A 15,393-nucleotide genomic window follows, 5' to 3' on the forward strand; every position below is an offset into this window, starting at 1 on the left:
TACGGGTCTGATTCTATTCACACTTAGATTTCCATTTAAAGTGTTACTGTGTGCAATGCAGTTATGCAACATAAAAGTGGGAAAGGTGATAACTGATCTTTGATTATTATTATTATTTTTAATATCCAGAGTTCCACCATTTGGGAATCATAATTTATGCTAAAGCTTCCCTATTCCTCAAATTATTGGGGATAAAATGTAATAATGTCTGATTATAAAAGATGAATAAGAAAAATTATCAGTTTCCTACTGCAGAAAATTTATGAGCATTTAATTTGTATTGGAATTGTGCGGTAAAAGCATGACTCATGCATACATTCCAGGGCCTCAATGTCCTTCTCATACTGAGGAACCCAGAACTGAACAAAGTACTTGAGGTGCAGCCTCACCAGAGCAGAGTACAAGGGGATGATCACCTCCCCCTGGTCCTGCTGGCTACACTATCCCTGATACAAGCCAGGGTGCTGCTGGCCTTCTTTGCCCCCTGGGCACACTGCTGGCTCGTGTTCAGGAGAGCATCAATCAGCACCCCCAGATCCTTTTCCTCTGCACAGCTTTTGAGCCACTCTCCCTCAGCCCTGTAGCGCTGCATGGGGTTGTTGGGGCCAAAGTGCAGGACCCGGTACTGAGCCATGTTGAACCTCATCCCACTGGCCCATCAACCCACCCTTTCCAGGTCCCTCTGCAGGGCCTTCCTACCCTTCAGCAGATTGACACTTCCCCCCAACTTGGTGTTGTCTGCAAACTTACTGAGAGTGCACTCAATTCCCTCATCCAAATCATCAATAAAGCTATTAAAGAGGATGGCCCCCAACACTGACCCCTGGGGAACACCACTCGTAACCAGTCACCAGCTGGATTTCACTCCATTCACTACTACTCTTTGGGCCTGGCTGTCCACCCAGTTTTTAACCCAGCAAAGTGTGTACCTGTCCAAGCCATGGGCTGCCAGCTTCTCCAAGAGAATACTGGGGGAGACCATGTCAAAGGCCTTGCTGAAGTCTAGGTAGACATTATTTTTGAAGAAAAAACAGCCATGATTTGTTAAAAAAAGTTGTACTCTCATAGGCAAAATCATATTTAGATCTTATTACCTGTTAATAGCAGAGTAAAGAAATTCAATTTTCCTGGTACAATTAAGACTAATATGGGTAACAAAGGTGATGTTCATTTTATACAAGTTTTTTAAGACAATGCTTCTTTAGAAGGGGGATGGAGAGAATCCATTATATGGCAAGCAAAATAATAAAGTCAAGAATACTGCAAATCTTTGGCATTTCTTTTTTAATAGCGCCTTGATCGAGAACAAGCAGTGCAGTGGATTAAGAAAGAAAGACTTCCAGCTTTTCTAGAAAGTGATTGCTACTTCGAATACAGGTATTGCAGTCTTTTATGCTCTTAGTTTTATATCTACATTTATCTTTTATTTTTTACTAATCTTGACTGTACTCAATATATTTTCTCTCACCTCTCGTGTTTTAGCTTTTTAGCAACCTGGATAAGTTAAAATCAGTGACTTTTTTCAGTCGTTTTTCTGTAATTATCCTTGACCACAATTACATACTATATTACAACACTACAGAGAGAGTAGGAGGAGTATTTGCAGATTCTTGGATCTCTCTTTCACAGAGATATCATGGTAGCAATACGTTTCTCTCTAATCAACATATAAGCCATATGGGTAAAAGAGATGAATCCATAAAATCTATTCAAAAAAGACGGACAGTCCTTTTTATCTTAATTATCTGTTTTGTATCTTCGGGCCCACTTCAGATTTCCTTTTGCAAGGTTCTCTGTGGGATGCCATGGCGAAGTTTGGATGATTTCCAGTTATACACTTGCTGTATTTTTCCAGATGTCCTTTCAGCCTCTTTTCTAATATTCAAGATGTTTGGTCTGTGTTTTGGAAGGACTTGTCTCTACAGCCCTTAAAGCTGTTGATAACTGTATTGTGTTGATAATTGATAATGCGTAGGGTTCCTAAAAAGGAGAAGCAGCCTGGCAGTATGGTTCACAAAACACGTTTGTTAATTGTTGTGACAGAATAGTTACTGGGGTGCTGACTCCTACATGAAAAGATTCAAAATTATTTTTAACTTTCAATATCCTGAAGACTGCACTTGGGAATGTTTCATGAGGGAAACCGCAAAGAATAAGAAAACCACCAAAGAGTGTTCCATTTTACCTTTAGTAGAAGCCTGCTTTATGATACAGGTATCTGGGCATTGTGAAACACCAGAATTTTGATCTTCTGCTATACCAAAGGTGTTTTTATCTATCTATCTATCTATCTATCTATCTATCTATCTATCTATCTATCTATCTATCTATCTATCTATCTATCCACCTACCCACCTACCCACCTACCCACCTACCCACCTACCCACCTACCCACCTACCCACCTACCCACCTACCTACTTATGAAGCAGAGTTACATAAGAGAATTATATAAAACTATTTTAGAATCATAGAATATCCTGAGTTGGAAGGAACCCACACAGATCATTGAGTCCATCTCCTGGCTCCACACAGGACTACCCAAAAATCAAACCACATGTCTCACAGCATTGTCTAAATGTTCTTGAACTCCAGCAGGCTCAGTGCCGTGAAGACTGCCCTGGGGAGTTTGTTCCAGTGCCCGACCACCCTCTGGGTGCAGAACCTTTCCCTAACCCCCTGCCTGACCCTCCCCTGTCCCAGCTCCATGCCGTTCCCTCGGGTCCTGTCGCTGTCCCCAGAGAGCAGAGCTCAGCGCCTGCCCCTCCGCTCCCCTCGTGAGGGAGCTGCAGGCCGCCATGAGGCCTCCCCTCAGCCTGCTCTGCTCGGGGCTGAGCACACCAAGGGACCTCAGCCGCTCCTCATGTGTTTACATCGCTAGACCTCTCCATCCTCTAGTCCCCCAGTCTGTAGATACATGTGCCTAATTTCTGTAGATATCAGTGCTTTAAATTACATTCCTGAATCAGGAGCAAGATAAGCTGAGGTGTTAAATTGGAAGCTTGTGTTTAAAGATGAAGATAAGATGACAGTGTGTATTAGGTTTATGTGGCAAGGTTTTGGTAGTGAGGGGGCTGCAGGGGTGGCCTATGTGAGAGGAGCCCAGAGGACACCCCATGTCAGATCAGAGCCAGCTCCAGCCAGCTCCATAAAGGACCCACTGCTGTCTAGAGCTGAGCCAGTGGGTCCTGCTGCTTACACCGCTGTGAGAGCAGATTTAAGAAAGGAAAAAAAAACCGCTGTGCCACAGCAGCTGGGAGAGAGGAGTGAGTCAACCCTTTAGACACCAAGGTCAGTGAAGAAGGAGGGCAGCAGGTACTCCAGTTGCCAGAACAGAAGTTCCTCTACAGCCCATGGGTCCCACATGGAGCAGATCTCCACGCTGCAGCCCCCCCATGGGTGGAGGAGCCCCCGGTGGAGCAGGTGGATGTGGCCTGGAGGAGGCTGCGGCCCATGGAGAGCCCCCTCAGGAGCAGGCCCCGGGCCGGAGCTGCACCCGGGGGAGAGGAGCCCACGCAGGAGCAGGGGTCTGGGGGGAGCTGCTGCCTGTGGGGGACCTGTGCTGGAGCAGTTTGCTCCTGGGGGATGGACCCCGTGGGACAGAGCCATGGGGGAGCAGTTCCTGAAGAGCTGCTGCCTGTGGGCAGCCCCTGCAGGCTCGGTTCGGGAAGGACGGCATCCCATGGGAGGGACCCCAAGGGGAGCAGGGGCAGAGAGGAACCATGAGAGGAACCAAGGGGTGGTGGAGACGAAGTGTTAGGGACTGAACACAACCCACATTACCCATTCCCCTGCGCCTCTTGGGGGAGGAGGTAGAAGAAGGTAGTTGGGGGAGAAGGTGATTTTGGTTTGCTTTTAGTTCTCACCACTCTATTCTGTTATCAATATGTAATAACATATATTAATCTCCATATGCTGAATCTGTTTTGCCTATGGTGGTAGGTGGTGAGTGATCTCCCTGTCATTATCCCAACCCACGCACCTTTCTTCATCATATTTTCTCCTCCTGCTCTTTTGAGGAAGGGGAATGAGAAAGCAGCATTGTGGAACTTATTTGCCCTTCAGTGTGAAACCACCACAAGGTACCCCAATCCTAGAATGAAATCCTTTTGCCTCCAAGTAGTGGGGACAAACAAAAATGGGCATTCAGTTCATGGTCATATGCTAAGGCATAGGCTTCTTCCCTTCACATGCACCTTGGTTTTATACTACTATCTGACTTAACCGAGTAAGCTCTGCCACAGTTCTTGAGGCCAAAGCATCCTCAAGATCCTCCTGGTCATGTGGTTCTAATACTGCCTTTTTCTGGACATTGCAAGGTTCACAATATCACAAGGTAGCACTGGAGTGTGTTATGTCTACACAGAGCAGCCAACTGAACATGGTAGCACCTGCTGTCTTGTTATCATCTGAAAGCTCAATTAGTATGAACACTGCTGTGGCATTGCTGCTCACAGATTGCTTGTGTCAGGGACAGGAAATGTAATGTCTGGTACTGATACAGGGCTTCTGCAATCTGGGGAAATAGTTCCATTTTAGCAAACAATATGTTCAAGTGTTTCTTGGCAGGGTTTGGAGCTGTATGGATATATGCAGGATCATCCTGACAGAAATCAATTTTGCTGGTAAAGATTTATAATGTAAAGCAGGCCACCATCTGTAAAGCTGGTGGACTACGGAATGGCAGTACTGGTGTTTACATATGTGACAGCAGGCGAGCGGTGAAATAATAAAGTAGAACATGAAGTTCCCTGTGGCAATTTATTTTCAGAGTGATCATGTTTTTTATTGCCTATTCTAGGGAAAAATCAATTGTTTCTCTGACTAAAAGCTAAGATTAACCATTTTCTTGTCTGAACATTTAATTCCAGGCTAGCTAAATTGATATCACAAGTAGAATGGAGCCAGACTGGCATTAATTTCATTATAGACAGTAACTATTATCCCTGGATAAGGAAGGAAGTTCCTAGTCCTCCCTCTCCTGAAGAGGATGAGACTTCATTCACTATGAAGAAGTTCTATGTATCACTTGGCCAGGTAAAATGAACGTTTAGTGGGTGTAACATTGAGCTAGATTGAATGCATTGGGTTAAATTATTGTAATTGAGGTTCCAACTTAATTGAATAACTGAGTCTCTGAATATTCCATCTTTTTAAAGCTCTTTGTGCTAAAGAAGAAGTTTGGTGGGTCATAACACAACCTAAACAGAATTGCTGCTGTATTATGAGTATGCGCAGCTACTGTCATACATCTATTTTCTCTGGGAAGTATTGGTGTAGAAATGTATACAAACAGACTGCACAAAATGACTACAGACAGTAAGCCCTCTGTCAGAAACACTGCAATAAATAACGCTGAATTATTCTATTACATATCTTTTCATAGGCTACAGTTTCTCAGACAAAGGATTGGTTTACGTTAGCACAGGAAAGTGATTGCACAAAAACTACAGATTCATTTACGCGTCCCGTAGCTTCTAGTCAAATTCACGATATTCAGCATTTGCCTGAGATGCATGAAAGAGATGATTCATTAAGTGACAAAACTGGCCTAGGTAAGTAACAGAGGCCCAGATATTGTATATATAACTGTCTGACTTAGTCAAAATAGAAGGCATTCTAAGGAATTGCTACTAACTCCACTTACTACTTTCTAAAAGTATCACACGGTATCTCAGGCTTCAGATGGGGGAAAAAATGGGTTTGTTTCTTTCCCTAGTCACAACATTAAATGTAAATTTGACCTAATAGTCAAGTAATTTTGTGATAGTAGAAGCCTCTTTCCTTACGTATTTGTGTCTTACATATGTCTTTAAGTTTCAACTGAGGTTTTTTTTTGTTTGCTTGTTTAGTTGGTTGGTTGGTTTTCATTTGAGATGATTTGAAAGACTTTATTGTCTAGATCCTTTGGGTATTTGATAATATATGATTTGCACTGCAGCCATCCCAGGGTACTTATGTTTGACACTTACAGGCCTTCTGGCTGCCAGTTTTTATGAATCTTAGAGAATGTAATTGTTTGTGACATTCTTGTCTGTCTGTCAAACTTAACTGAAATTGTTCAGCAGGTTCAAAGGTACTGGGAGAAAACACACAGACACACATGTTAACATACATGATTGCATAGCTTTGCTTCTGTTCTGTAGGCACTAGCAAGATGAACAGAGTTGCTAGGAGTTCTCTCTCTCCCCATTCTCAGAGAAAAAACAGCCATGCCTTGAGACTTGTACTGCTGGGACCTTGGAGTTGAAAGGCTGAATGGAAAATTGGAAGACATGGTAATTCCAGAAATCTGTCTTCTTTCCCAAACCCATGTGGATTATCTCAGGAAACATATTGCTGATTCATGGATTATTGATGAAGTTATTCAAGTTGCACTTGTTTGCAGCTCATGACTCTACCAGTAATTTTTGCAGTGCTTTGAGCAGAAAGGTCACAAGTGCACCATTCTTGCAGAGTGCCATTATGTAGCATGGCTCTGTAGTGCAGCAGACGGAGCATAGAACTATAGAAAACCTCTCTGTCCTCTGAGCATTTTGCCTCAATGGATATCTTTTATCTTCTCACTGAAAGCAGTGTTTTATAAAATAGACATTGATTTTACATATACTTACTGCTTTTTATTCTTCTTTCATGGGAAAGCTCGCATTTATTTTCCAGTCAGAAAACTATTTTTAGGCACAATATTCATCTATTGTAGGGATCAAGAACTAAAAGCAATAAAGGGCATCAGCCCTTTCCTTCTCAGAACCAGCCTACAATTAAAAAGAGTGCAATAGTTGAAGGTATTTGCTTTGACAATACAGTTTGAATTCTTTGCTCTCTGCTTGGATCAGGGTGATGAACAGATGTCTTGAGCAAAAAAATTTACCACTTGGCTTTTGATTACTCAAAAGCTGTGTGTCTCTCTCCCTGATCCTTCTAGTCCTGTGAAATCATTCTTCCTGTTTCAGGTTCATAGAACTGTGTTGAGAAGTTCTACTTTGTCAAAGACAGTATTAGAAATAGTTTAGTAATAAGAAAAGATATTTTAAATAACACTGTCTTTTGTATTAATGTTAACATACTGTGTCATAGGTACTTACACATAGAAGTGTGTAAGTGCAGAGCAGAGAATTTCTATGCCACAGTGCTAATCCAAGGTTCTGTCTGTGACAGTGGTCTGCACTTGGCTTCTTTGTAGGTTGACACAAGGAATGTCTAACTGCCATTGCCATTTATTGACTAGCCTACTGGAGAGTTACATAGGCTGAGAACACTGCACGTGTGAAGTTAGTGGCTCAGAGGGCTTTAGCCCTTTTCTGTCACAATCTGATGTAGTGCATGTGCTCAGAGTTCATAGCATCCATCTCTTTGACAATGTGATTGAATGTACCCAGGTGTTTACCTTACTGACACAATAGAATGCAAATGCCTAAGTCTTATATTTAGGAAAATACAGAAGATTAAGCTTATCTAGTACTTTAACTACTGGATTGATATAAAGATATTCTAAAGCCACAGTTGAAATATTACTTTTTTTTTTTTTTTCCTTTCACTTAGATTCTGTTGATGGTCAAAATATCTGCAGTTATTCTGCTCAATTTTACAGGGCTGACCTGTGCAATGGTAACAGCATTAACCTAGGTAAACATTATGTATATTCAAATCATCTCCACTAACATGTTCCAGAAGTACGTGTTTTGTTGAAAATCTGTTAGAAGTAGAAAAGGTTCTTGAGTAAGACAAATCATCAAGTTTCTTTCTCAGCAGACCAGGATGGCAGGGCATGCCTCATAGCATGGGCACAAAGAGGAGTGGGGTAGTGTAGACAAAAAAACAAAAACAACAAAACAGCAACAACAACAACAAAACACAAAACAAAAACAAAACAAAACAAAAAACACACACAAAAAAAAAACAAAACACAACCAACCAACAACCAAACAAACATGTCTGGTCACTGGTATGGACTTATTAGTTTTAAAACATCTCTAAACAGAAAGGAGCCATTTAGCAATATGGTTTAGTGGAGGACTTGTTAGTGTTAGGTCAGAGGTTGGATTCGATGATCTTGAGGTCTCTTTCAACCTAGACAATTCTGTGATTCTGTGATTTCTGGGTGGCAGACTGAACTGCAGAGTTGTTAAATGTTTCCAGAGTCCTTGACATAATCAAGGGCTTTGTTGTTCTCCTGTGTATGCCAAGACTTTAGACAGCTGAACAAAGGTCCATTCGATGTTTTAGACACTTTGCAATAATCAACGTAAGTATACAAAGAGTTATCACTTACTAGCTTCCTTATGCCTAAAGAGAAAACAACCCTGCTATGAATTGTGATTTTGATCAAACCATGAGCAAATGCTCAGGGAAGAAACCAGGCCCTGCTGCACAACAAGGTGGTTTAACAAATGCTGAGGATCTGTGATATTCAGCTGAGTAAACAGGACAGTTTACTCCAGAGGGAGTTATTCCTGAACTCTGCTGTTCTGCTGGAATGCAATAGGGAATGAGTTTCTGAGTCATGGGGCTGAGTTTCTTGCCAGATAGCAAGAGCAGAAGCACCTCCACTGATACCTGCGCTGCAGTGCAACACGGTCTCATTGTTCTGCTGCTGCAGCACAGTATGAATAAATTGCATTGGAAATGTTGATGTGCAAGAGAGCAGTCCTGAACCAAAAGCGTGTTCAATGATCTTTTCTGATTTAATGCAGAAGCAGGTTCCCTGTCTAAGGAATATCACCAACGGAGTTTCCTTTCCCCTTCAAGGACTGCATCAGCAAAAGCTGATGATATTAGGGAGAAATCCAGAGAGGCTGAGGAGCATTCTTCTGTGGCCATTGCTGAAACTCCTTCTCACACTCAGCTAATTTATGTAGACCAGAAACTGGAAAGTGCATCAAAAGAAGAAAGTGGGCAGGAGAATGCAACTCTTCAGACACCAGAAGAAACCATAGCAATGGAGGAATCAATTTCAGAACTGAGCCACCAGCCATCTGCCGAGATTGAGAGTGACGTGGATTTCCATAAACAGCCTGAAGTGTTTGCACATGAGTTAGCAGATAATGAAGTTGCCTGTGGTACAGCAGAGCCACTCTTTTCCCAAAGTTCTTCTCCATTTACAGTCTTAGACTCCACAAGAGATGTAAGAGAACAGGATACTGAAGAAGTGAGCTTAAGATCAAGTTCTGAAAGTGATGGGGCTGACAGTAGGGCTGCCTGGTGTATTAGCCACAAAACGTATGATGCCGGCAACAGAAACGAGTTTGAAAGATTCAAGAAATTCATTAAAGGAACACTTGGGGAAAGGTATTGGTGTCTCTGGATGGATATTGAGAGACTAAAGGTTCTTAAGGACACTACAAGGCAACAAAGGTATTCTCCATTATTTATCATTTATTCCTATTATTTTTTATATTTGTAACACAGATCAATGGAGGTTTTGGGATTTCAGAATAAATAATGTTTGAATAGAACGGACACAATTAATCATGAGTATACTGACAGGTAGGTCAGAAATGAGTCTGCTGAAGCTCATAAAGCAAAACTTACATGTGCTCAGAATCACTGTAGCGTTAAGGCTTTGTTAGAAATAAATTTGGAAAACAGAAAGCGATAGAGAGGCAAAAAGAACAAAAGAACTTAAAATCACAAGTGGGGCATTCTGTATGACAAACTGCTTTAGTGGAAGGCTCTGCTAGATTCAGGTTGTCTATCCTAAGGCACTGTACATTTTTTCTTATACACAACCTGTCTTTAATTTGTGGAAAAATTGTTTTGGCTTCTGCCACTTGCAATTAGATACATTGCATGACAGCAGGTTAACCAGCAGAATGTACCGTACTTAGTTCTGTATAGCATATGATACATGCTTATGTGACTATTTTTGTTTGACTCAAGGCAACTTGATAGGATGAAAAAATTCTATCTGCTGAGCAGTGGAGACTATTTCCTCACTTCTGAAGTGTTATTCAGACTTGATCTGCTACGTGGAGATCAGTGGAATATAAAGCATTTAAGGCGTATTCAGCCTGAAGTAGTGAAACCTCTTCTTCTTTACTGGTATGAAAAAATTAACATGAACTAAGATTCTACTTTTAACAAATTTCCCTTTTCTTTGATAAGCCTACTAGGTTTATTTCTTCTCACTTATCCCATTGCAATTATGGGAAGTAATGTCACGTAAATACTAGCAGATGTTGCCTCTTAAGTTTTCAGTTGAGACTAAACTACACTGCAATCTGTTGAGAAGACAGGTAGATCTGCCTTACTGAACCTTTGTTATTTTACTGCCAGAGCATCTGAGCTACCTTGTGTATAGCTACCTTGGATACCATTCTAACAAACTTTGGCTGCAGGGTAGAGAAATCCCTGCAGGCGTAGAAGGTTAATTCTGTCCTAACCTATTCCCCATACTGCCCTTCTCAAGTTTCTGAGGATGCTCTGTGTATACATCTACGTGGAATTTGACCTTGAGACTTTACTGTTCAATGTCTGTTATACAAAATGCCTTTGCATATTGACAGCTTAAGCAAGGATACAAATTCTAGCCTGTTTCCAAAACATTAGCTAGATTTTTGAAGGTCTTCTCTCCTCCCCAAGGGGTATCAACAAATTGCAGGCAGAAACAAATACCTGCAGTTGTGTACTTTGCTGTGAAGCCTCATGAGAGCTGTGGTCTATGTCTTGTGACCTAAAATTCTTTCCTATTCTTTGCTGTGGGATGAATGTGGCATATCCCACTACAGACTCATACAAAGGCAACTGTGTAATGGTGCAGTATTTGAAACCTAAGTTAATTTACGTGTAGATTGTTTTTAAATTTGTTAGAGTGCAATGTATAAACATAACTTAAAAAATAAATAAATAAAAAAGCCAAATAGCCTAGTATTTCATGCTTTGGAAAAATTCTACTTATTAGTTTTTGTTTGTTTGTTTTTGTTTTTGTTTCATTTTCTTTTTCTTTAGGGGTCCCAGATTCTGTGTCACTCATTCAACAGCAATAGATACTGCCAGTGCACAACTGAAGTTCTGGCACACGTGCCAGGAGAGACCGAGGGTAGACATTGATCCTTTCCCACAAATGGTATCATTGCTGCCATTGACACCTAAATCTTGCGTGCCCAGAATGCTTCCTCAGGTAGGTAGCATCATGACATTGAGACCAAAGCCTTGTCCCATCAAAAATAACAATAAAACTCCTTGAGTTCAATGTAACAAGCATATCATACTTGCTTGTTAGGAAGTCGAGATTTAGCAAGCTTGTCTCTTCCAGATGGTTATATAGCAAAATAAAGTATAATTTTACTGCATTTTATGCAACAGGTCACTGTAAATTGAGCCAAACTTTCTTCTCAGTTATATCCTGGCTATTTTGTAAGTCTTTTGAATACACATTTTATTTTCATTCTCAGAATTAAAATACTAAAGTTCTAGCAGCATAGATTCTGCCCCTCAGCCAGCCTTATCTTAATCCAGAGTAATTTCTACAACTTCACTGCAGTTACCCTGAATCTACTTTCATGTTTGTAAAAAGGGCAGAGTTTTGCTCAGCTTCTAACACCACAGTACTTCAATAATCTAGCAACACATGATTTTTGTTTTCTACAGAGGGCCATGAACCACAGGACAGTGACCTGTCTTTTTCACAGCATGTAGCTTGCAGATGGCCAATTCAGTTTTGACTCTCCTCTTCCCTGAAAGCCTCAGTTTGAGAGGTGATTGCAGTGAAAGCAGCAGGTCTTCAGCAATGATGTGTTAAGACTCTGGACAGGAGGCAGTTGGAAAATGTGACTCTAGAGTGTGATTCCAGTATCAAGAACTGGATGGTCTATGCCACAGATCTGTTCACACACGCCTCTGTTACTTTGAAGTGGATAGTTTTAGACTACAATTATAATGCATGTTTTCAAAAAGCTAATTCATAGGGATAATGGAGGAAAAACAGTGGGAGAGATTTCCTGTTCAGAAGCAGCTGAGTTCAGGATGAGATTCCCATTGAGCACAGCAGGAATGGGCCAGAAGCAGCTGCTTCTTACAGAGACCAGTTCTGGCTTCACGAGGTGTGCTAATGACCCAGGAATAGCTGTAGGTCATGGAGACAGGATCCTAACTCTGCAGGTTTTTCAGCCCCTGTTGGGTTCAGTGCATGAAGAAAACTATGACCTGGCACCCGTGACTCTTACAGAATCAGCTGATTTCTTGCTGCTGTTTTTGCTGTGAGAAATCTGGACTTCTGAATCTATTCATATTCATATGAACAGGCTGGATTTCTGAGAGCACTCTGAGTACAACTGGCATCTCCAAAAAGTCATAGCATGATTTTGTTCAGAAGTTAGTGAAGGTGTGGCAGAATGCACCCTTTCTCTCTTAGTTTGAACAATTGTATCTCTCATACAGCCCTGGTTTACAGAGAGTTACTCAAGGTGTCCTTGAGATTCTCAAGATTCACAAAGCATGCTTTTCACCTGCCATCCTCTGTAATTCTATGCAAAATGTATGTAACATACTTCTACCTGTTAAAAATGTAATTTCTAAGTTATCATAGTTATTAAAGTGTCCTGAAAAATCTTGGAAGATATTCAGAGAAGATTTTTGCAATTACCAGTTTTACATATTGTGATCGATAAGAAACAACGGTCCTGAACACCTTTTTAATGCTTTTGAGTAGTTAATGAGAACATTTTAAGAAAATGCAAAGATGGAAAAAAAACCCGAATTGCTCTATTTTTCTGCTGTATCTTTTAGAGAAGTAGAACCAGCACACCAACATTTTTGAAACTAGCCACACCAGATTTCTCTTTGAAGAGTTCATCAAGGTTATCACCTATTTTGTCTTCACGTCAGAGCCCCCAAAAGGATGACTTTTCTAGCATTAGAAAGTGGTAAGCACAAAAGGACTTCAAAAAGTACTTCAAAAATACACAAAAGTACATCTTTCCAATACACCTCAAACATTTATGAAAGGCTTTTAGATCCTATTGTTTTCATGAATACTTATCTTTAATACAGTATTCTGCTTAGTGAAGCACATTTATGGTATAGATTGCTTGCATGGAGAATTTCTTCCTGTCTGATTAGTTATTCATTTGTTTGTGCCACAACACAAAAGGGGTTATTTCTCCAAATGCAAACTTTTTACCCTTTCACGTAACCATTAATATTCTCTACATACATTTACATTCTCTAAACTCACCTCAAGCATTTGGTCTCAAAGATATGTTGTGTCAGTTATTTCCATGGGGTCACATGAAAAAAGTATTTCTTTACATTTTTTACATTCACTGTAAGTTTGAACTCCATTTACTTTTTCCCTACTGCTTGCTATGTTGTTCTACCCATCTGATGTCCTTTCTTAGTTGTTTATTTCATTGACGGTTTTAGTTTTATTCTTAAATAGATTTTTTTTTTTTTGTGGACTTAGGCCAAAGTCAGTGAGCAGGGACGTGATACCTTGTATAACTTTGGATGACTCTACAGAAGTGAAATACCAGGCTCGTAGAAAGTACACCTATGCTGAGTTGCTCCCAGTAAGTAGTACCTGAAAATGTTAGTTGTCTTGAATCATGGGTTAAAATATTTTATTCTGTAGTATTAAAGGGGAAGTAGGCAATGATGGGGGAAATGGGTTTGATTATGTGAATGTCAATGCCTTATGCAGAGGTATAATTAGAATGTCAGCATTTTGTGTGTGGTATCTGTCACCTATTTGATAGGAAATCATGGCACATACAGAGGTTTATTTTCACTAGAAAGTGTTGATCTTCTCCATGGTGACCATGTGTTCAATAGGCTATTATGGAAAACTCACTGGATAAATGCTTCAGTGGAATCATTACCTAGGAAAGTATATCAGACTTAAAGTGTAACTGAGAACTGAATCTGGCATAGGAAGTCATTAAAATAGTAAAATTCATAAGGGGAAAATATTTCAGTTGTAAAAGTCATCTTTATTGCTTGCGTTCTTTGTTCTTTTGTTTGTTGAATTATTGCCTCCTAAGCAAGCCCTCAGTCCAGCAAGCCTCAGGAGGAACAGGCTGCACAGAAGAGCCTTCTCTTAATAACTTCTAAAATGCTGGCGAATCAAGCAATTTGAGATATCCAGATTTAGCAATTTAAAACATATCTAAAACTTTAATGGTTGTGGATCGTTCACAAAGCAGATTGCTGTTTCACAGAGGTACCAATACCCATGGCTTCATACCTAAAAAAAAGTATGTTATGAAATCTGGGCCTGTTTACACATGCATGGAATTAGTTGGATCAGTTGAGCACAAGATTATTTGCTTTTCACACCAAAACCATACTTTGTTTATTACTTCACTGCATTCTTTTTATTTCTCTGTTAATTTTGACAGAAAAAAAAAAAAGAAAGAAAAAAGCCTTGTCTTTGCAATTAGGGACATTTATATTTAGAAACTTACATTCAGGAAATGTTTACATCATGAACTATTAGTTTTTATGCACCTTCATCATGCAGGGTTTCTCTCTGGCCGAAGGAAGGAAAATTCTATCTGTTTACACTTGGAAGGCTAGGCTGGAACCTACAGTCAGGACCCCCCAGTTCGCTATCATAAATACAATGTAAAGGGGAATGCAGGGATCCACAATTTAACTTCATACCGGGGAGTGGGATCTTCCTACTCTGATTCAGAAGCCTTTTCCATCCCTGTTACTGCTTGGAAAGAAACTGGTGATCAGCCACAAGACTCATCTACTTTCACCTTTTCTATCAGAGGTTGCAGGCCAGCCAAAGTTTCTTTTTCATGATCATCAGAAGCTAATGTACTAGTTTGTAACTTCCTCTGGCTTCTCTGTGAGCATTGGCAAAATGGATGTATTCCTCCTCAAATGCCCTGGGAGCTAGCTGCTGTAAAGGGTATGGATTTCCTCCCTTACAATATTCATGATTTTGTTACTGATGTTGGTGGCATACCTCCAAGAGACATATTTTATTCCATGGAGATTAACCACTATGAGGTTTGACCAAAAATATCACTTGGTAACTTCTGTTAGTACAAAACACAGTAGCCTGAGCTGAGACAGCTTTTGACAGCTACGTGATATAGTTTAGTATCACTACAATTCCCTGGATTCAGTGCTAAAGAGTCAATGACAGAATTAAGGCCAAGTTTCTTTTCCTATTTCAAGGAACCACCTATGGGATACTATGGTCGTTTTGCTGCTCTACGCACCTTAAGTCATCAGATTTACTCCATAAAACATGAATATTTAATAGGAAAAAGGTAAGGAGAGCTATGATCAATTGCACATGTAATAGAAAATGGAGTCTGGTTTCTTGGGATGAAGGTACTAATTGAACACACTGCATGGCCCTCCATTGCAATGTACTGACATTTAAAAATAATGAAAGCCTGTTATTGCTTGTTGTATAACTATATATTTTTTTTTGTCCA

The 15,393-nt window shown here is 40.4% G+C and overlaps 1 protein-coding gene across 3 annotated transcripts in view; it reads left to right on the forward strand.

The window, feature by feature from the left end:
• The window catches only part of RGS22 (regulator of G protein signaling 22), a 72,927-nt gene that overhangs the window by 15,591 nt on the left and 41,943 nt on the right, over positions 1-15,393 (forward strand). For all 3 annotated transcript variants that reach the window (XR_011807401.1, XM_072034440.1, XM_072034439.1), the window contains 8 exons: positions 1,292-1,377; positions 4,870-5,035; positions 5,385-5,553; positions 8,692-9,352; positions 9,878-10,039; positions 10,946-11,117; positions 12,725-12,861; positions 13,401-13,506. Coding sequence is in view for 2 of the 3 variants with exons in the window: in XM_072034440.1 (XP_071890541.1) it covers positions 1,292-1,377; positions 4,870-5,035; positions 5,385-5,553; positions 8,692-9,352; positions 9,878-10,039; positions 10,946-11,117; positions 12,725-12,861; positions 13,401-13,506 (1,659 nt within the window). In the remaining variant the exon portion in view is untranslated. The remainder of the gene's footprint in view (positions 1-1,291; positions 1,378-4,869; positions 5,036-5,384; positions 5,554-8,691; positions 9,353-9,877; positions 10,040-10,945; positions 11,118-12,724; positions 12,862-13,400; positions 13,507-15,393) is intronic.

This window comes from Anas platyrhynchos, chromosome 2 (genome assembly GCF_047663525.1).
Source record: "Anas platyrhynchos isolate ZD024472 breed Pekin duck chromosome 2, IASCAAS_PekinDuck_T2T, whole genome shotgun sequence".
Taxonomy (NCBI): Eukaryota; Metazoa; Chordata; class Aves; order Anseriformes; family Anatidae; genus Anas; species Anas platyrhynchos.